The sequence below is a fragment of the Schistocerca gregaria genome, chromosome 1, assembly GCF_023897955.1.
Source record: "Schistocerca gregaria isolate iqSchGreg1 chromosome 1, iqSchGreg1.2, whole genome shotgun sequence".
NCBI classification, from domain to species: domain Eukaryota; kingdom Metazoa; phylum Arthropoda; class Insecta; order Orthoptera; family Acrididae; genus Schistocerca; species Schistocerca gregaria.
In genome coordinates this window covers 377,406,894-377,429,019 of record NC_064920.1, presented here as the reverse complement: position 1 = coordinate 377,429,019, position 22,126 = coordinate 377,406,894, and the positions used below count along the sequence as shown (strand labels likewise).

The following is a 22,126-nucleotide window of genomic DNA, read 5'->3' as shown; positions in this document are numbered from 1 at the left end:
ATCTAAATGACAACTAAGCTGGAGTCAAACTGTAGCAAAAATACCGCCTGTGCACAACCTTGTTCAAACTACTTTCACTGCAAAATCACCATGAATTCTTTGAGAAATGGTCCAGTCATGTCTTGCTTATGTGCCAGCCATAACATGATCAGTCAGATGCATCTGGACAATGCCACCACTCCCCCTGAGAAATGATCTGATTGTGTCTTGCACATGAGCCTGAGATCGGACAATTGGTGGCATTCATCTGTGAGTGATGACACCATTTTCCCAGTTCTCCACACCAGAGTGAGGGGCTCTGTGGGAACACCTTGTGAAATAATACCTTTGACCAAGAGCTGCACACTGAGTAGCATGAAATCTGTAGACTTCAGTCAGGTTTAGTCCTCAGTGGCATTTGACTATGTCTCGTATTCTATGCTATAAATAAAGTATTATTATATCAAAACTGTGTTTTATAAATTGAAAATGCAATCCTTACATCCCATTATGGAAAGTATCTACAAGTTCATTCCAGCAGTGTTTTACATCATGAAAATATGTAGAAAATAAAACATAAAAAACTATAAATTGCTAGAACACCTTAGAAACTACAAGAAGATCAAGAACAGGAGAAAAAATATTTATTACTTTCACCAACCTGAGACAAGCAAGACTAACAAGAAAATTGTCATGTGACAAAGCAACTCCTTTAGGCAGCCCAGTAGTACCAGAAGAAGTAAGAATAAATGCTGTGTCACTACTTTTGACATTATTCTTCACAGGCTTATGGAATTTTTTAGATTGTAACAGAAAACTGTCAAGTTCCTCATCCATACAACAATATATCTCACATCTTGAAGTAATTTTCTTGGCAGCATCCAAGATAGCTGTTGCTGATCGCCTTGAATAGAAAATTGCTCTTGGTTTTGTCAGTTTGAGCACATGTTGCAGCTCATCTGTAAAACATTCACCAAATATTCCAGCTGAAAAACCACATTATTCCACAACTGTATTATTAAATGTACTCTTTCTGTCAGAAATCATGAACTACTTCTGACAAACTACCATCATTAGTATCGTATCACTGAGTATGAGGTGGAACATAATACAGGGGCCTGTTTTCTTGTTTCACCACGGGTCACTTTAGTTCATATCTTTCTAAGACCAAGCTTAATAAAAATGTGGCTAGGTATCATCTGTATTTGGCACTTCCCATTCAATAAGCTTTAATTTACATTAGTTTTCTTCCCTTTGCATGGTGTAAGTTTTGCAGGGTATATAATAGGTGACAGAGATCTACAGATTCTCCTTCCAGTCTGCTTGTTCGCTGCAGCAACCACTAAAGCAGCTCAAACTGCCATGATGGAGACTCAGGAGTACACATGCACTGAAGAACAGTGGTTAAAGCAGGAAAGCTTAGGTTTCCGCTAGCCTGGGAAGCTTCACAGGACCCATTCAGCCTGCTGCACCTGACAAAAGGTTACGCTATCAATTCAGCATGACTACAGAATAGCTAGGTACATGTTTGTGTGGGGAGTTTCACTGCAGCTCAGTTATCTCAATGTTAGGAGCAGCAAAATGAACAAACTAGACTTAAAGGAGATCGAGGAGAAATTAAGAATTGAGCAATACATACCAGTCGCGAAACAGAAGTCAAGTCCATCATGGGAAATGTTTTTGCATGTTATGAGGCAGCTTCAGATAAAGTGGTAGGTGTCTCATAGTGCAAATTATGTATAAAGTGGTAGGTGTCTCACAATGCAAATTATGTATAAAGTTGAGAACTTCAAGTGTGTTGCAACATGTATGTACATTTGACCAGCACTTTCCTAACACCACAAATATTTTGAATGAGGACAAGTGTGTGTAAGTGTGTGCTAAGGACATGCTGCTATTTAGCAGTAAATAAGCTTCATAATTTTATGGCAGACATTGACTGAAACAGGAAAAAAATGGCTCAGTGATTATTAGAAACACATTCCGGTTGTATGCAACATAGTGCGAAGGGAGCATAGTATGAAAAAAAAAGCTTCTTCTCTCAGGTCTGCAATTTTTAGATTGACATGATATGAAAAACAATATTAATATTTGCTACAATGCATTTGAAGAATTTTGACTTAACTGTTTTGGCCAACTGAAATGATTTCAGTAAAGCCACACTACATTTCCTGGAAAAAGTAATTAAAATTGATATAACTGGGGTTATACTTGGCTGAAACACACCAAGGTCACAGAAACTAGATTTCCTTAACTTTACTTTAATTGCAATTGCAGTATAATAGACATTTTCAGCTTCTTAGGTGCAAAGGATCTTGACTTCCAGTGATGATTAGCCTTACCACAGAAAACATTTATTAGAGGTGGCCTGAAAATGGTCTGAATTGAGAGTAGCCAGTACTAGCTGAAACAGGGTGAAGCTGCAGAGAAAACGGTTCATACAAAATAAATAAATACGCTGAAAATATACCAAAAATTAAAAAAGGGACAAATAACATCCACCATTTTATGGTCTACAAGGACTCAAAATGAATATACATTTTATTGAGCCTCACTTCGTGAGGTTTGAGTAAAAGATGACTTCTCATAAAAAAAGGACTTTTCATCAACTTCCAAAACCTACTCATAACACTGCAATGAAGGCATAAAGAATAAACTGCTATGTAGTGTAGCTTTGTGAAAAGACAGGTAAGACAGGTAGGTGAACAAGATTCCTTTAGCTTTGGCTGGGCACAGCACGGCTTGGATGGGAGTAGAGCAGCCTGCTTGTTCAGCTGGTAAATGTGTGGCAGCTTGCCTGCCTAGCTGAAGGCAATCATGGTCAGGTTAAACATAGAATGTGTACACCTCTGGTGGTCGGCAGCATTTTGAGGATGGAGCAACGTGCAAATTAGAGAATTGATGATGATAAAAATTATTTCACATATGGTTGTTACATTCCAAGAAGAGATTTGTGGGTCCATGAGGAGCACTATAGTACTTTGTTATGGACTTGTACACTATCCTGCTTTGTTCCTTGAACTAACCTCCTATCAGTGTTTGTAAATATTTTTGAAATCTTCTTATCATCAGTGTTATTCATCTTCTATACATTTTTTTGTGTAGCTTATTATTCATAATATTGATTTTAAATCTTATCCCTCTTGTTATATCTGAATTCTTTCTCTACATCTCATGTCCCTTCTACTTCATAATCTGGAAAACACTTTTCCACCTGCACCTTTCCATCTTACCTCTTCTTTTTTCCTTTTTTTTTATGTCACCTGATGAAAAATAAACTTTTCCGTATGATACATTAAGCAAATTTTGTTCTTTTTCATTATTAATATTTAGCTCTGTCAGTATGTACTATATGCAGCAGTATTTTTTCTTTCCTTTATACTATTTATTATTATTATTATTATTATTATTATTATTACTATTATTATTATTACTGAGATGAAGAGGTCAGTCAATTCATATTTTAACTCTCATGTTTACATAATTTTAATTCTTTCTATCTCCTAGTTCATAAGTTTCATTGGTTATGAAACTACAGAATAATTACTTAAAAACTGTCTGAGTAAATTAATGTCTGTATGAAATATTCATTCCTCCTGGCTGTTTAATGTCCTTTAATATTTGATTAAGTGCAACATGTTTCAAGCATCACACATATTTCAAGCACATTTGTTTTGTTCTTAAAAAAAGTGAGTGTGGAGGGGTGGAGCCAGAACAGAGTAGAAAGAGGCAACTAGACTGAACTAAAGTGAAATATGGGAGAGGGGATGGAAGGTATGGGGAAAGGGATGTAGGTAGAGTTGGAAGTGGGTGTGGGGTGTGGATTATCAGTGATTGATCCCAGGAGAATAGAGGGATTGAAGTATGGTATATATTTTAAGGATAATTCCCATCTTCAGAGCTCAAAGAAGCTGGTATTGGGAGAGGTGATTTTTTTGGGAGGGGAGGGGGAGGGGGGATTGCTCTGCCAATGAATGGTGAACAATGCTCCTAATAACAGTTTGGCAGTGGTCATACATTTGGGAGGACAGGTGGCAGAAGGCCATGGCCACTTAAAGGTCTGTACAGAGGTTTCAGTAGAGTCAATATATTGCATGACTGCTTTCACAGGTGACCCTGCCTCTGATGTAGTAGGATAACCCTGTAGCAAGTGGGGACATAGAGTGTTGAATCTGAATCTTGCACAGCAGTGTGATCCATATAGAAAGTGATTTGTGGTAACTGTTGCATTAGGATGGGGTGTGTTATTACATGGTGGTGTAGTAACTCTTTGGGAAAAGCAGACATTGTTTTTGGGAAGGATGTTCCTCAGTTTGGGGGACTGTGAAAGTTAGCTGAAGCCCTGGTGGAGAATGTGGTTAAACAATTCTAATCAGGAGTGGCTTTGGGTAATAAGCGAGGGTGTCAGTGGGGGTAGTTGGAGGATTAGTAGCATGCGTAGATATGACATTAGAGACCTTTTTGTGTATTAACTTTTGGGAAATGTGGGGTTCTTCCTTTTTGCAAAGATCTTATAGGCTGACTAAAATTACTTTTTAATTGATAATTCACTCCTTGGAACTCGATCCCTCCAATCAGAGCTTGCAACATCACATGCTGACTTGGACCTTTTGGGATAAGTGTGCAGTTTTCCTGGACACTGACCTCGACGTCTCTGATGGCTCTATACAATCTTCTCTGCATATAAAACACCAATAATACCACCACTTTGATATATGTCACCACTTCTGTACTAAAAATTCTCTCTCATATATTCTAGCTATCCATGTGCATTGTACCTGCATTGATAAGCATACTTTGCCAAATATTCTGAAGGTTTTATTACTCTCTGATTGTAACTACTTCTTATTAGCATCACTGATAACGCACCTCAACAAAATAATAGTTCATTTGCAGTGTAATTGAGTAGTGTGACAATCACGTATAACATTTTTTGGAGCACTACCAGGAGTCTATTTCACTATTGCCAGCCACAGTGAAGAAAAACCATATTCTGCCTGTGTTGGCAGCACACTCCCTGCTATCTAAGTCTGCATCAATCTGAAGCTGACAGCCATTGTGACAAAACTGTAAAGCCACAGTACAAACTTCAGATGAGAATTCTTTTAATCAGAGAGCAGTAAAAACTTCAGTGAACTGGGCAAAGGAAATTCTTGTCAATGTAGATGTAATGTACAATGTTAACTTGAATATATGAGAGAGACCTTTTAGTATGAAAGTGGTGACAGCTATCAAAATTGAGATATTATTGGTTGTTTATGTGGGGAGAAGATTTTATGGAGCTATCAGAGAAGTAGAGAATGACAACCAGGAAAGTGGCATACTGAGCTCAAGAGGACCAAGTGAAACAGGCAGCAGGAAAGGCGTTAAGGCTAAGGGGAGAAGAATGTGTCATCGCAATCATCGCACACCCTTACTGTGTCCACTCCTTCTACTTCATTACTTTATAAATGGGTTTATTTGCACCAAAGCAATTTGTAATAATCAAGCCAAATCATACTGTGTATGTTATTTATGCATGTTTTTCCATTTCTTTTATGTTAACCATTTTAATAGCTCTAAATGTAAAAAAAAAAAAGTTTTCCCATGAGGCAGGTAGCTAAAAATATTTACCATGTAGTGAATGAGTGAAGGAGAGACTTCATCCATTCTTTCACTCATTAATTAATTAATTAATTCATTCATTCATTGAGTCCCATAGATACCATCAAAAAGGTAAATCTCCAAGAATTAAGTAAATAAATGTAACATCATGTAAATTTTGACCAGCCCAGTATGACTGTGAGTTGATGTGGAGCTGAAGCTGAGATTTTTGGAAAGAACAGAAACTTAAGTAGCTTTAAGATTGTTAGTGGATTATTTAACATTAATATTTTGTGTTTGTTTAGGTTCTGTGTTTTCAAGATGTTGGCAGGGAATTTTTGGAAAAATGGCAGATGAAAAAGGTTATATAAGGGATGGCAGGGAGGGGAGGTGTTCTGTGTGTATAGCATAGGTCCTGTCGGGTAGTGAAATTCTGAGGCAAGAATAGGAGGCAGTGGGATGAGTAGCTTTTTGGGGAGTTGGAGAGCAATGACTGCATTGAGAGGCAACTTTTAGGAAATTGGCATTGCGTAATATAAATATCTTATGGAGGAAAGTAGAGGTCATTCACAGCTTGTTATGCCATTTAAATCTATTTAGTACTATGTTTATGAGGAATGGGGACTGTCAGCACCTGAAGACTTGGTATTCATGAAAAGAGGGGTATCAGAAATTGCAATTTTTATAGTAGACCATTGGGAGAGATGTCACCAGTTATGTACTAATTGAGGAAGAGGATGTGGGAATAAGGTTTTCATTAAAGGGATGTTTTTCTGAAGTGACAGGTAGGTTCAATAGGAATCTGTTCAGAATGGAATGTAGTTTTAAGAAGAGAAAAAGAATATAAATGATGTCAATGAATGTCCTTTGTAGGAGAGCATTGCACACAATCATGGAAGGAAGTCCTAAAAAGAAATGAGATAAATTTATGAAGTAAACATGGGAAACACATCTACATCTACAGCCAGATCTAACATGTACTCCACAATTGGAGGGTACTTTGTTTACCTTGTTACTTCTTCATTTTCATGTTTAAATCATGAATAGTTGGCATGAAGAGTATTTGTTGGTAAGCTTCCATATGAGCTAAGATTGCTGTACTTCTACTTTCTTGGTCTTTTCCCAAAATATACATAAGAGGAACCAATACATAGATAGATTTTTCTAGGAATGTACATTCTCAGAATTTTAACAGTAAACCACATGATGATGTAGAATATCTTTATGGTAGTATCTGCTGCTGGAATTAACTGAACATCTCCATGACACTTCTGTGCTTCTATCAAAAACTTGCTGCACTTCTCTGGATCTTTTCTATTTGCTCTCCCAATTCCATCTGGTACAGATTGCAGACTGACGAGTAAGATTCAAGTATTGCTTAAATGAGGGCTTGGTAAGCTACCTCTTTTGTAAGCTGACTATACTTCTTGAGGATTCTTTTAGTGAATCTCTCTTTGACATCTACCTTACCCAGAATTAGTTTCATGTGGTTGTTCCATTTCAAATTGCTCCATACGTATCCTCCTATATTTTATGGACATAACTGCTTCCAGTAATTGTTCTGCAATCATGTAATCATACAATAATGGCCATTTCTGCTTATTTATGCACAATTCATTATATTTGTTTATTTTGATGGTCAACTGCCAATCCCTGCACCAAGCAATGACCTTCTGTAGGTCTTCTTACTACAATTTTCTAGCTTTTCCATTTCTCTCCATGAAACAGCATCACCAAGCATTATGGAATTTCCAATGAGTACCCTAGCCATTTACACATATTGTGAAAAGTTATAGGCCTATAACACTCTCTTGGGGTACACTCTAAGTTACTTTTATATCTGAAGATTTCTCTCTGTTAAGAATGACATGCTATGTTCTGTTTCTTAAGAACTCTTCAGTCACAGAGCTGGTCTGATATTCCATACATTCTAATTTTGTTTATTAGGTAACAGTGCAGAACTGTATCAAATGCCTTCTGCAAGTTCAGGAATATGGCAGCAATCTGTGTGCCATTGTCTCCTGCTTTCTGGTTCTCAAGGACGAAGAAAGCAAACTGGGTTTCACGTAATATTTGTTTTCAAAATGTATGTTCATTCCTACAAATAAGATTTGCAGTCTCCAGAAATCTCATAGTATAGGAGCATAGAATGTATTCCAGAATTCTATAATAGACTGATGTCATTGATAATGGCTAATGGCTAAAGCAGTATTCCATTGCCTGCCCAACCTCCACAACATTCTAGTTCATCCCTATGCCACTAACAATCCCAATCTCTTGCCACAAGTATCATACCCTGTGGAAGCCCCAGGTGAAAAACATGCCAATCCACCCCCAGCACTTCCTACTCCAGTCCTGTCACAGGTTTATCCTACCCCATCAGAGGCCAGGCCACCTGTGAAAGCAGCCATCTCATTTACCACTCCGGCTGTAATCATTGCACAGCTTTTTATATTGGTGTGACTACCAATCTGCTGTCCAACAGAATTAACAGTCACCGCCAAAACTGTGGCCAAGAGCAAATTAGACCACTCTGTGATGCAACATGCCATGATTTTAATGGCTGCTCCACTACCCAAGCCATCTGAATCCTTCCCTCCACCACCAGCTATCCTGAACTGTGCAAATGGGAGTTACCTTTACCACAGATTCTCCACTCCTGTAGTTGTCCCAGCCTTAACCTATGGTAAAATTCTGCCCCCACACCCAACACCCATCAGCTCTCACCCTCTCTGTCCTATCATCTCCTCCCCATGCTCATCTCTCACTCTGCTTATTTGCAGCCCTCTGCCAACACATCCATCTGCCCCACAATCTCCTGATGCTGCACCTGTTGGCAGTCTAGTCCCTGCACACTACACCAGAGAGAGTTCGTCTCTCTCCCCACCTGTACATTACCAGCCCTTCCTCTTCCCCATCCCCTCCAGATTGCTGCTTGCATCCTGAATGATAGTTGTATTCTACCCCGAGATGCTGAAGATGTTGGTTGTGTGTGTGTGTGTGTGTGTGTGTGTGTGTGTGTGTGTGTGTGTCTGAGTGAGTGCACGCTTGCTTTTGTGTGTGAATGGCATGCATCTTTCTTTTACTGATGAAGGCTGTGACCAAAAGCTTTATATAAGTATCTTTTAATTGTGTCTATCTGCAACTTGATGTGCCTTCTTTATGGTAAGTAGCAATCTGTCTTTTCCTACATTATTGATATTCCTACCTGAAGCTTCCATTGTTTGATGAATCAAAACAGAGCTACACAAATCCTTGAACTACAGCAAAGGTGTTGTATTGTGCAGAGATATTGTAGATATTCCCGAAGAGGAATTTAAAGATGACTGTGTTCAAGAAGGTGTCATGGATATGCAAAATATAATGAAATGAGTAGATGATGATCTAGTCACAATAGCATAAAACTTCCAAGGCAGATCAGTGCAGCTTTCCTACACTTAAATGTGCAGGCGTATGTCCCCATCACAATGTACTATTTTAAAGCTTAGTGGGCATCACTCTAGAATGCAAGGGAGAAGCCACTTGTGGAAAGTGTAGTAAGGCCACACATGATAGCATCATTTGTTTGTTTCCTTCAAAATGTGTTAATTGCTCTGAGGTCATCCTGTCTGGAGTAAAGACTGCAGTGTCTACCTTGAAGAAAGGTGGATACAAGAGCTCAAAACAATGAAGTGCATCCCATAAGGTGAGGTCATAAGAGCAATAATACCATGCAACCTTCCAATTTCATTACTTTTCTCACTTCAACTCCCAAAAAGCCTATTCCAGCAGCCAATGCCTGTATATTAATGGAGGTTGCAAGTGTGAGCATTTTTCAGTGCACTTGTAAAAATGCAGTTATTCTGGAACTCATAAGCTGTCCAGAGCATCAGAAATGGTCACATTTGCCATCACTGGGGAGCTTCAGGTACCCCAAGATACAGATTCTGGTAAACAGGTCAACACTGCCACTGTCAATACTACTAAACCTTTTCAGGCAAACAAACCAAATGGGAAGCATCCACCACAGAAAGAGGCAGTTAGTAAACCATCAGGTCATATGGACCTCATTCTGTCTTATGGCTCTAATGGATGTAATACAAGCCTGTCAGGGGTAACCATCTAGCCTCCAGACTAAGTGTCCATCCGTTGCAGGATTCCAAGCCTGGTAGTAAGACATGGTGTAAGAAAAACTTCACTAAAAAATTGGTTCCCATACTACAGTGGAACACCAATCGTTTCAGGACATAAGTGGAGGAACTGAAACTATCAGTGTGGAATGTCCACTGTGCTTCTATTTACAGGAAACACATTTTAAACTTACTGGCACCCCTGTGCTTTGGCGCTATACCTTCCACAACAAGCATTACCCAACAGTGGAAAGGGCCAAAGGAGGGGTGACTGTGTTTGCCAATAATACACACAGCTCCTCTGCTCTATCACTGAACTGCAAGCAGTTGACATTGAACTTCATGTGGGTCACAGCATAACAATATGCACTCTTTATATGTTGCCACAGGAAATGATAGATTCTGACACTCTTGGGGATCTTATCGTCCAACACCCCTGACCAATATTTCCTACTGGGAAATAATGTATTTTGGAGCTCACCCAGTACATGCCTCAGGGATCAAGTTTTAGAGAGTCTCATGAAATCTCAGGAGCTGTGCCTCTTCAACATTGGAAATCCCACTCATTTCATTCTTGCTACTGGATCATCCTCAGCCATACAGTGAAGACTTTCCATTCTGGATCCATCTACCAGATGGAGCAATCCCTGAAAGGAGACCACTAAGATAGATGATCAGCAGAACTAACTGGATACTGTTCAGTCAGCTGGCTGTGTTTGAACACCAAGGCAGCATCTGGGAATGGGTGGACCACATCACATGGGTGTTCCTTCAATCCACCGATTTATCCATCTCAAAGGCCTTAGATCTTCTTTGAAGGCAGTCTGTACCTTGGTGCACTGATGCATGCTACACAGCAGTTTGGGTCAGGTGTGTGGCACTGTGACTGTTTAAGTGCCACCCATTAGCAGAAAATTTTACAACATTTCAAGTGGTGAGAGCTGAAGCTCCATGCATCATCAAAGAGGACAAGAAAAGGTCATGGCAAATATTCCTGGATCCTATCAATCATTCTACTATTTCAACAAAAATACTGGAAGCCATCAAGAGGGTGTCCAGTAAACACAATCATTTGCCAATAGCAGCAGTGCTGAAACAGAGATATCTCTTAATAACTGATGGGGACATTGCCCAAACAGTGAGAAACCAGTCTGTGATGACTATTGTATCTGCCAGCCACTACGTTGTGTTCAGTTGCTACCATATCCTCATAGTGAGAGGTGGGCTGGACTTCAGGTCCAACAATTCTGAACCTTACAACTGCCCTCTTTCCATGTGTGAGCTTAATTTGGCTCTTTCTGAGGCTTGTGATACTGCATCTGGTCATGACCAAATGCGATACATCAGTATGCTGCAAAAGTTCAGCACAGCTGTGCTCGGAAGAGAGAGTAATTACTGCATATAAAAAAAGATAAGAAAGGAATCATAGGAAAGATCTGAATGGGCAATGATTGACAAAGTGAAAGAAGAAAAAACAAAGTCTGGATGATACTAGATAATTAGTATGTTATCTTCCAGGAAGGACATTATCCAAAAGCTTAGTTACAAGTTGAGGCTTGTTTATGTGCCTTTCAACATTTCAGAGCCAAAGCTATATAGTCAGTGGTTAACTGTAATCATTCCATAGTCTTTATTCTGACCAGAGCTTTCCAGTATGGTTAATCTTGTTGAGATGTATATGTAGTTTGTAGAAAGATATTTGAGAGGTTGGAAAATGAAAATGGAAATTACTGTGAAAATATTTCATCATGTGCCTGCAAATTTCAAGTCCCAAGTGCCCAGAAGAAAGCACAGGTGATTCTTGTACACAACAAGGGTAAAAGTATGGACAGTAGTGTACAGGAAAGCATCATTGTTGAGTGACTGTAGGGGGATACTCATTGAGTTAGACCAAATTTCTATTTGGTGTGATGTAAGGCAGCTTACTCTAAATGTAGAAAAATGTAAGTTGGTGCAAATGAGTTGGAAAAACAAATTTTCAAAACGAAAAATAATGTTCCAAAATGGTATCAGTGGTGTGCTGTTTGATACACTCATGTTGATTAAACATCCAGGCATGATGTTGGAAGCAATATGAGACAGAACAAGCACATAAGGTTGGTTTATTAAAAGAATTGTAGAAAAGTGTAGGTCAGCTATAAAGGAGATCACATGTAGAACATTAGTGTGACCCACTCTTGAGTACTACTAAAAATTTTTGGGACACTGATCAGGTCAGATTAAAAGATGATGTTGAAGAAGTTCAGAGGCATGTTGTTGGATTTGTTAGCAGTAAGTTTTATGAACAAGAAAGTGTTACGAAGATGCTTTGTGAATTCACTTGAGGGAAGATGACACTATTTTCATGAAACGCTACCATAAAAATTTAGAGAACCAGCATTTGTGGCTGACTGCAGAATGATTGTAATGCCGCCAACATACATTTTACGTGAGGACCTCGAAGACAAGATAAGAGAAATTATAGCTCATACTGAGATGTTTTTCCTACACTCCATTTGTCAGTGGAACAGGAAAGGGAATAGCTAGTAATGATGCAATGTAACTTCTACTATGCGCCTTATGGTAGGTAAGGAGTATGTATGTGTTTGTGTATGTAGACTTGTCACACATGGCTTTCTTGTCATAGACACTGTTGATGAGAAATATTGCTATTTTTACAAACAATAGAGCAAGTACTAGAGCATGGCATGAAAACATCCAACTTCACCTGCATAGGAAAAGGAACAAAGCAAAGTAACAAAGCCAAGTTTCTGCAGGAAAGTTGATGGTGAGTGTTTTGGGATATGAACATCCTACTGCTGATTCATTACACTCATAAAGGTCAGACAATGAACAGGTACAGATACTGTGACTTACTGCATGACCTGAATCCCAAAATCAAAACAAAGAGGATTGGGGAGCTTTCAAAAGGTGTGACTTTATTTCTGAGTAACACCCACCCTCATACAGCTTGGAAAACAGTTAAGTCTATTCAAAATCTTGATTTTCAGCTACTGGAGCCCACTGTACAGTCCTGGCCTAACTCAAAGTGTTGTCTTTTTGGTCTGATGAAGGAGCACCTGCCTGTCTCCAAGTTTTTGTCAGATGCCAAGGTTGTAGAAGCAATACAAGGGCAGATATGCACAAGGCTTCTTTCATGATGGAATTAGGAAGCTTGCCAAGAGATGGACCACTTGCATACACATTGAGGCATGTTATGTATAGAAATAACTATACTATCAAGTTTAGTATAGATTATATACAATAAATTGTTGTGATGCTTTATGTTCCATTGGGCCCACAGCATACTGCATATCATAATATGACACCATGAAAAGGAAATGGACAGACCAGCTGCAATAAGTTTAGTATTCTTTATGACAATTTTTTCAGCTTTATTCCATTTTCAAGTAAAATCTAGTTTCATTTGAAACCAATATTGCATCTAATGGTAACTAGCATTATGTATTTCTCAGTGATTTTGTGACATGCAGTAATTATAAATGTATGGAATATGTTTAACCCTTATTTCGTAGTTTATTTACTATAAAGTATGGTTTGACATTTATTTGACAGTTCATTTATTATTATTAAGTTTTCATTCACATTACTCACAAACAACCAAAAATATTTTCCATAGCACGAATATGTGTAGATGACAAAATAAGAAACCATGGTTAACTTACTTGTAGTGTATGCAGGATTTAATGGTGCACATACATATCCTGCTTGAAGACATGCCAGGAGAGGAACACAGAACTGGAGATTATTCTCACTGCATATTACTACTGTGTCGCCAGGTTTGAAATTTGATGCATCCAAAATTTTTACAAGCTGCCCAACTGATTGTAATATTTCTCTATAGCTTTGACGGGCTCCTGTATCTGCATCAATCTGAAATATTAAGAAGAAGAGGATGTATCAGCTATATTTTATAGGTGTTTCAACCAAGCACTGCAATATATTTAAACACATTTACATTTGCACTGAAGGATGACTCTACTTTCTTTAAAATCACAAAAATCTTTCATTTGTCACATAGATTTCAATACAGCACCGTATTATTAAGAAAGATAGGACATACAAGTGCTGTTGGAATAATCAGACAGCGCATTAATGTTCAGAACATGTAGTCATGATGTCGATCACATGTCTTCCACAAATGTTATTGGTCTCAATTGTATGTTATTTAAACCAACAAAATATTTCTGTCCTCTCATTGTGTATGTAGCATTAGCTGGAGTGCTTCAAGAATATGTGAACATGAAAGATAAATTATTCCTGCAACAAATATATTGGAGAATATCATAGTAAGCATAATTCCAATTAATGTTATTATTACATTTGTCAGTACCCAAATTTCCATTAAGCTGTCAATTAAACAGGCTTGCAGTGACTCTGTAAAGTACTATGAGTGTGTTGCAGGTATCTGGTGTTACAGTGTAACTGCAACTATTGGAGAATGCGCAGAATTTGCTCGTCCTCCTTTAAGCACTACCAGGCAATTCTTATTGGGTGATATGCACCATTGTCATGGTGTGCAATCCATTACACCACACAGCATTGAATCAACATTTCCAGATATACAGGAACTCAAGAATGGTTCCATAATCAAATCAATGAAAAGTATCTTTTACATGGAGGCATCCCACAAAATATTGAGAAATTATTCATCCAACAATAATTTTCAGAATCACCTTCTGTTCATATTGAAGTGTGTGCTATGTATTTGTACCCTACTGCTTACTGAAGCACAGATCTGTCATCTTTGGTAAACAACGCTGCCATCAACACTAAACCTTTTTCACTAAGCTTCAAAATGACAGAACTTGTAAGAGGTTTCCAATGACCCTGTGTATAAGATATTATAACAACCAGATAGAAGAGGTTAGCGATGTTAAATTTAAAAGATTACAAGATTACTTTTCAAAAAGACTCACTAATACAGTTCTGTACTTGTAGGAGATTTCCACTGTGCATATACTATCTGATCAAAAGTATCTGGACATCTGTAAGTGCATATTAATTCAGTTTGTGTCCACCTTTTTACTTCATGGCACTCTCAGCACTGCTGGGAATGCTTTAACTGTAGTGTCTGAATATCTGTGAAAGAATGATTTCCACTCTTCTTCAAGAGTCAAAACTAAAAAGGTAGTGACATTGGATGCTGGGGGTCTAGAGTGACATCGATGTTCTAACTCCACCCACAGGTGTTCCAATGAGTTCAGGTCGGGACACTGGGCAGTGCAGGCCATTTCAGGACTGTTATTTGGTTTAGTTTATTAGAATACTTTTCATCATTAACATAATATAGGACTGTCTCACTAACATACAGAATATGCACAGCATAATTCTATAAATTACTGTTATAAATGTAAGATTACATTGTATTACAAAATGACACAATGAACTAATGGATTGGTTTTGCACATGCTCTCTGAACAAGTAAATGTTTTGACATGCATGCAGTACACTTTCAGAAACACATTTATCACACTCTATTTAGAGCTGAAAGAGTACACAAGCAAAGTATAAAATTTACAATGGGAGCAGCATGATTGAAACGACAACCAAGAAAATAAAACTGTTTGTTAGTGATTTAAGGATTCAAAATATTCCTCTATGTTATTGAAAAAATTATTTAAGAGATAATTTTAAAATTCTGACTTAAAGTTTCCATTATCAAGCATCATACAACTTTATTCCATAATGGCTTACATGTTTTTGACTTTTTGTTTTTCTTGCTCTTTTGACATGCATATCCTTCCTGATATGTGGATTGAAGTTAAGGGAAATCTGAATTTATATGTAAACCACTTGAGTGTGTTCTTGTGTCACTACGGTTTGAGTAGCTACAAACATGGTACTGTAAGTATTTTTAACTGCATGAATGAGAACCGCCAGTGTGTTTGTGGAAAGCTGTGTGAAATAATTGTAATGGACATTTCCTAAAATTTAAAAATCTCTCAAGTGAGATTATGTTACATCCCAGAACATTATTCCTTAAGATGCAATATAATGGAAATAAGCAAATACACTAATCTTGCACATCCTGTGCTACAAATTCTAGAAATTATTTTCTGTACAAAATATGCAAACTGGATTTGTGGGATATGTATATGACATGGTTTTTCAAGCTCAAGTCATGACCAAATTGCATTCCCAAAAATTTGTAGACTACATTTTCTCTCTCTCTTCATCACTAAATAACAAATGATAATCATCCTTCTCATTTACTTTACCATATCATATGTAATTTATTTTATTTAAACTACTTGTTAACTTATTAGCATGAAACAACTGCTGCACACTCTTCAGAACTTTTTCACTGTAGTGGATAAGGATTTTCTGTCATCACTTATAATTATTCTTGTATCATCTGCAAATAACATAATTTTGCATGAACTGTTGGAGCTCTTAACATTATTTATACAGATCAAGAAAACAGGGGGCCAAGAACACTACTTGCTCACACATCGTTGCCTCCAGATGCTGCTTTATGGTAAGATGCATTGTCATGCCGAAAATACTGTCATCATCTCTGAATTATTCCTCTACTGGACACATTACACAATGCTGTAAAATGTGTCAACATCCTTCTGCATTTAACACTTTCTTAAGCCACTCTCTCATATAAAAAAGTTTTACATTTGAAGCTTTTGGAACCAGTGGCTCCCTCTTCCAACAGAAGGGTTGAAGGAGAAGAAAGAGGGGTGAAGGGAAAGGAGAGGTTTAGGAAAAGGGATAGAGTTCAGAGAAGTCATCCAGAACCACAGATCAGGGGAGACTTACCATACAGGATGAGAAGGAAATCTGCCCTAGTATAAAATCTTTGGTCCAACAAAAATTTCATTACACCACATATTTATCTTTGTACCTGGTTATGGTGTAACAGCCAAAAACCAGTTTGTGATGTAAATAATAACTATTGGAGAATATTACACCAGTGTTGTATGTGTTTTCATTTCCTTTTCAGTAAAAAAAACACTGCTCTTTCTTCTGTCTACCAGACAGGTTATTATCAGCTGCCTATCCACTGGGAAACTTGAAATCAGTCTAATGCAGATATTAGAGTTATGCTGAATTTATGTTCTTGAGTCCAAATATTCTGATCAGTTGTAGAAGGATTAGGTACTGAGGTACTCTCTTTTTTTGTTATTTAATACGCATGGATTTTCAATTTCCTGCTTGATGTCCATTGGCAATCTGTTATAAACTTTTGCACCAGAGTATAAAGCACTTTTCTGATCACAGGAGATGGATGCAGAGTCTATGTGAAAATTATTTTTACTTGTAATATTGTGGTTGTGAATTGCAGGGTGCATCCTAAATTCTCTCTTTATATTAACCACAGTGGGAATATATGTGCTGACATGGACATGTAAGAATCCTTAGCTTCTGGCACATGTTCAGTCACCAACTTTATACAGTATTTCCATTGCACACCTCTGCAGAACAAATACTTTCTTTTTTTTACTTAACAACAATATTCTATCCCAGACTTTATGTTATTTTCTATTGTCTTTTTTTTTTTTTTTTTTTACCTCAGCTGCTTTGGCACTGAATGTTATCCCGTACGACAGTATTGAGTGTAAGTGTGCCAGCAAATTCATCACAAGGAGAGAGACTTCTAAGTGCAAAGCAAGCAGAACTGAGCATTTTGGTTAACTTATCCATGCATGGGTACAGCCTCACTTTATTATCTATCTGCACACCTAGAAATTTCCCTCCTGGAGCCTCATACAGTATGTGACAGTTAATCTTCACCTCTGTTACCTATAAGTCAATCTGATATGTCTGAAACTGCCCAATAGGAGTCTTTCTAAGATTAAGGATTAATCTGTTTGTTGTGAACTGATTGTAAGCCAGTTTTGTTAGTCTCCTGGCTATGTACTTTTTGGGTGTGTATGGGCCCTTTACCAGCACAGATGTGTTGTAAACACATGTCACAGTTTTTGAAAGTCCTCCAGTACCCAGAAAAGTCATTTATATAATCTAGAACAGAAATAGGCAAAGCACCAAACATTGCAGGACATCATGTTTAACACATTGGAGCCTAATGGGTTAGCAATCCAGTTAATACCCAGATCCTGAGGAAATTTGCTACAATTTAGAATTTTTTAATAAATTTACTAATCCACTTACCTCTTTAGGCAGTATATCATCTTAACCATCCATCCTTCCTCTTTGTGAATGTGTATATGCTTATCACAAATAAATTATACAGTGATTTGTATACTGGTTTTCAGCATTTTTATTTTTCCCCAAAATGAACAAAATTTTCATAAGTCATAGGGAATGGTAGGCTATTAATTTAAAATCACTTGTCAGCAGGAAATACTAAATGCTTCATTTACAGGTCAAGTGTTTTATTGTGAAATGTTTTTTTCTTGTTTTTACAAATTAGAGAACTTCATTCGGGTATGAAATCTTTCAAAACACTCGGGAATACAAATACATATATTACATAACCTACAGTAGTATCTGGTCTCTTTCCTCACTACCTTTCCTACAGCTTCCCTTGTTCCCATCAGACCTTGCAGCTTCCAGCTGGGTTTGTTTTCTTTTCTGCTGGCGGCAGTTTCTCATGAAAATGATGTGCTGTGAGTCTGTTTGCACTTGCATCTTCAGATGCTGAATGTGTGTTGTTATTTAGTTCTGCTCCTCCTTTTTGAACCAATTGCTGTGCTAATTTACAGATAAAACCTGTTGATGCACTCTTTTTTAATGTTTTGATATTGTGAATAATGTTCCAGCTCATGTGAGTCATTGTCGTCTTCTGAAAAATAGCTCATGTCGTCCAAAAATTCGTCAGGTTCTGAGCTATCATTCAACAGTTCTTCAATATCTATGTTTGACAAGAAATGTCTGTTAGCCATATTCACAATTTATGAGTTTTTACACATGGGAAGGATGCACAAAATAACAGAACATGGCAGCTGACATAGAACAAAACAACCTTCAATAATATTCCAAGCACATACACAGTTCACACAACACTGGTACCATTCACAAGAGACTTGCATACACAAGCCATCAACAATGCAGTTATGACAAGCCGAACAATTAGTCTCTCCACTTACAAACATAAAACATGCATTCAAATCACAAATAAATAATATGGAAGTGAAGAATGTATGACATACATCCGTTGGATTTTATGGTTCAAACACAGTGAACGTATCTGGTATGTCTGTCGGTTCCAATGTGTTAATGTTCCCTGATTCTGAATTAGACTTATTCATATCATATAATTTGTTATTGTAACCCTTTGTTTTTTGTTGTTACGAGTGACTCCATGAGTACAAGTTTAATTTCTTTAATGTCATACCATGTGAGTCTCCCATGTAGAATTGTATGACCTATTCAATCAAAGTCCTTGGCAAGACCACAGAAACTATCAGTGGGGTAATTTTTGTTGTTTAATCCAACCAGGACTAATTCATGAGACCATATGTTGCTCTCTAAATAGAGAAACCTTTACAGAAGCCAAATTGAGCTGTTCTTAAATGATTGAAATGATTATTTTCACAAAGGTGGTTTGATATTCTGGGCTAACCTATGTTCACAAAAATGATAATGGATCAAAGTCTACCACAGCTATTACATGTATTGTGAGTCATTGCTGATAAGCTTTATCACATACAATGTCTGGATTACAACAATGTACAAAACAGAAAAATTGTGATAACAACGCTCTGATTAGATTCTTCAGACCACTCTTTCTCTGGCAGTAGCTATTGAGCAAAGTAGTTAGCACTGCACAAAGCATAACAACTTGAGTATTGTTAGCAGGTGACCAATCATATGAACTAATGGATCGAAGTCTATCAGAGTTATAACACCTACTGTGAGTCACTGCTGATAAGCTTTATCACATACAATATCTGGATTATGTCAGGGTACAAAACACAAAATATGTATAACATTCTGATGGAGATTCTTCAGGCCACTCTTTCTCTGGCATTAACTGATGAGATTTGTGCTGTTTCGGCGCATTTTCAAGGGAATGGTTGGATAGCTTTTGCAATCAAAACCAACTTGGATTATCATACATTGTCAAGTTAGGGGGCAATCTAGGTTAATATAGAAACAGAAATACAACTTCAAACAAATCAAAATCACTAATGTACAGCAGTTATTGTGATGACCGATTTCAGCAAACTATGTTGTCATCATCAGGTCTTCTACAGAAACAGGTTTATTACAATAAATGCTGTATGGTAGCAATCTTGGCTGTTTGAAATTGTACTTCTGTTTCTACAAATTGGATTAATCTGACACAAATGTTTACACCAGATGATTGGCTAAAGACATACACTTTCACCATATTTGTTAATGAAAGAAAATCAAATAATCAGTCAAGGTATACAAATTTGAACAAATGTTAGGAACTGTATTCGTAATTAATCTATTATAACATATCTGGACTTCCTTAAGCTACTTATAAAAACTTGCACTTTTTCATTAATACTACAATCATTAGCCATCAACTTTGAGACCCATATCCAGTATGTGCAGCATACAATTTCACCACAATAAAGCCCTTAATGCATTGTGTCATAGAGTCCATGAGACATTGACAAAATTAGGAAGTCATCATGATGTAAAACTTCTCAGCTGCTATTAACTATTGACAGAGAATAGAGATCAGTTGGAGCTGATTCTAAGGCACACACATCTCCTCCAGTGATCTCCCAGATGTGCTCAACAGAACTAAGGCCCAGCCACATGTGTGACCTTTCTCCATGGCGTGTTCCTTCAAACCGTTCTGATACAATTAAGGAGAAATTGTGTGTTGGACTGCTTGCTCATAATAAAGATCACCTGCTGGATGCAGCAGATGAACAAATGGATGCACATGGTCAGGTATTATGTTCCTGTGTCATACCAAGTGAGGTAGAGCAGTAGTTAGCACACTGAACTCACATTCAGGAGGAAGACAGTTCAAACATGCGTCCGGCCATCCTGATTTAGATTTTTTTGTGATTTCCCTAAATCAGTTGCCAGGATGGTTCCTTTGATAGGCACGGCTGACTTTCTTCACCATCCTTTCCTAATCTGATGGGATTGATGACTTCGCTATTTGATCCCCTCTCTCAAATAAACCAACCAACCTGTGTTATTAGATGTTAAGGGGTGATGTCATATGTATCAGGAGCCTCTTTCCCCTCCATGTAAACATCCTTTACATCAGAATAACTCTGTCATTTGCTTAACAGTGTCCTGTTGTCAGTCAGTGTCTGTCTTATGTGGTTTTTAATATACTTATACCCTACCATCATCAGGTACCAATGTCTGTCCATAACATTCCAGGCAACTTACTTCAATGCTTGAAGCAGCCAATGACCATGTTCACTGCTCCCTGTGCTGTGCAGTGTTCAGAGGCATGCTTCAGTGACCATGGTGCAGTAAGGCAGTGAAACGTTGTGTGTTACAGGGAGCGGGTAAGTTGGTTTAACTACCCAGATAGTGAATATAGTATATTTTTGTTAAAAAAAAAAAAAAAACTCAACCTCAAGGTGAGCTGTGTGCTGATGAGATGCACTGCTATTGAGGCAAAACAGTCATTAGGTGCAACCTATGATGAACCTGCCACACCTTGGTTGTTTAAAACTTATCCAGGCAAGTAGGGGTCTGTTTCTTTCGTTAGCTGCTCTTGGGACCAATATGGAGCCATTGAACTCACTCAAACCACCTTCCAGCAAAATGGGTTGTCTCTACACAAACTGGGTTAACAGTGTTAGCATTAATACCCACAGTTGCAATAGTGGTGTTAGTATGCAGCCTATAATGCCCTCAACAGTATCAGAAAATGTCATTGTTGCTTACGCTGTAGAGCTTACAGTAAATCAACAAGTAGAAACCAGTAAACATGCCAGCATTAGCACTGCTACCAATGTTGCTCCAAAGTCTCCTCTGCCAACTAAGCCCAAATTGAAGTTTCAAAACCAGAAGAAGAAAGATCATCATAAGCTGTCAGATGGTGTAAATCTTATTCTGTCTGACAGTTCTAATGATTCTGCTTCAGAGACATGGAATACTTAGTCTGTCTGAGGTAAACATCTAGCCTGCCCCCCCCCCCCTTTCCCCGCCTCCTTGCCAGGACTAAGTGCCCATTTGTTGCAGGATCATCACATAATGGGCTCAGGACACATGTGGAGTGCAGAAATGTCCCCTGTGCTTTTCTTTATAGACAAAATACACTCCTGGAAATTGAAATAAGAACACCGTGAATTCATTGTCCCAGGAAGGGGAAACTTTATTGACACATTCCTGGGGTCAGATACATCACATGATCACACTGACAGAACCACAGGCACATAGACACAGGCAACAGAGCATGCAAAATGTCGGCACTAGTACAGTGTATATCCACATTTCGCAGCAACGCATGCTGCTATTCTCCCATGGAGACGATCTTAGAGATGCTGGATGTAGTCCTGTGGAACGGCTTGCCATGCCATTTCCACCTG

At 37.9% G+C, this 22,126-nt stretch overlaps 1 protein-coding gene across 1 annotated transcript in view; it reads right to left on the bottom strand.

The window, feature by feature from the left end:
* Positions 1–22,126, bottom strand: part of LOC126347864 (uncharacterized) — a 124,185-nt gene that overhangs the window by 63,049 nt on the left and 39,010 nt on the right. The window contains exons 3-4 of the mRNA XM_050002308.1: positions 13,337–13,544; positions 641–938 (exon numbers count right to left, since the gene is read on the bottom strand). Coding sequence (XP_049858265.1) covers positions 641–938; positions 13,337–13,544 — 506 coding nt within the window. The remainder of the gene's footprint in view (positions 1–640; positions 939–13,336; positions 13,545–22,126) is intronic.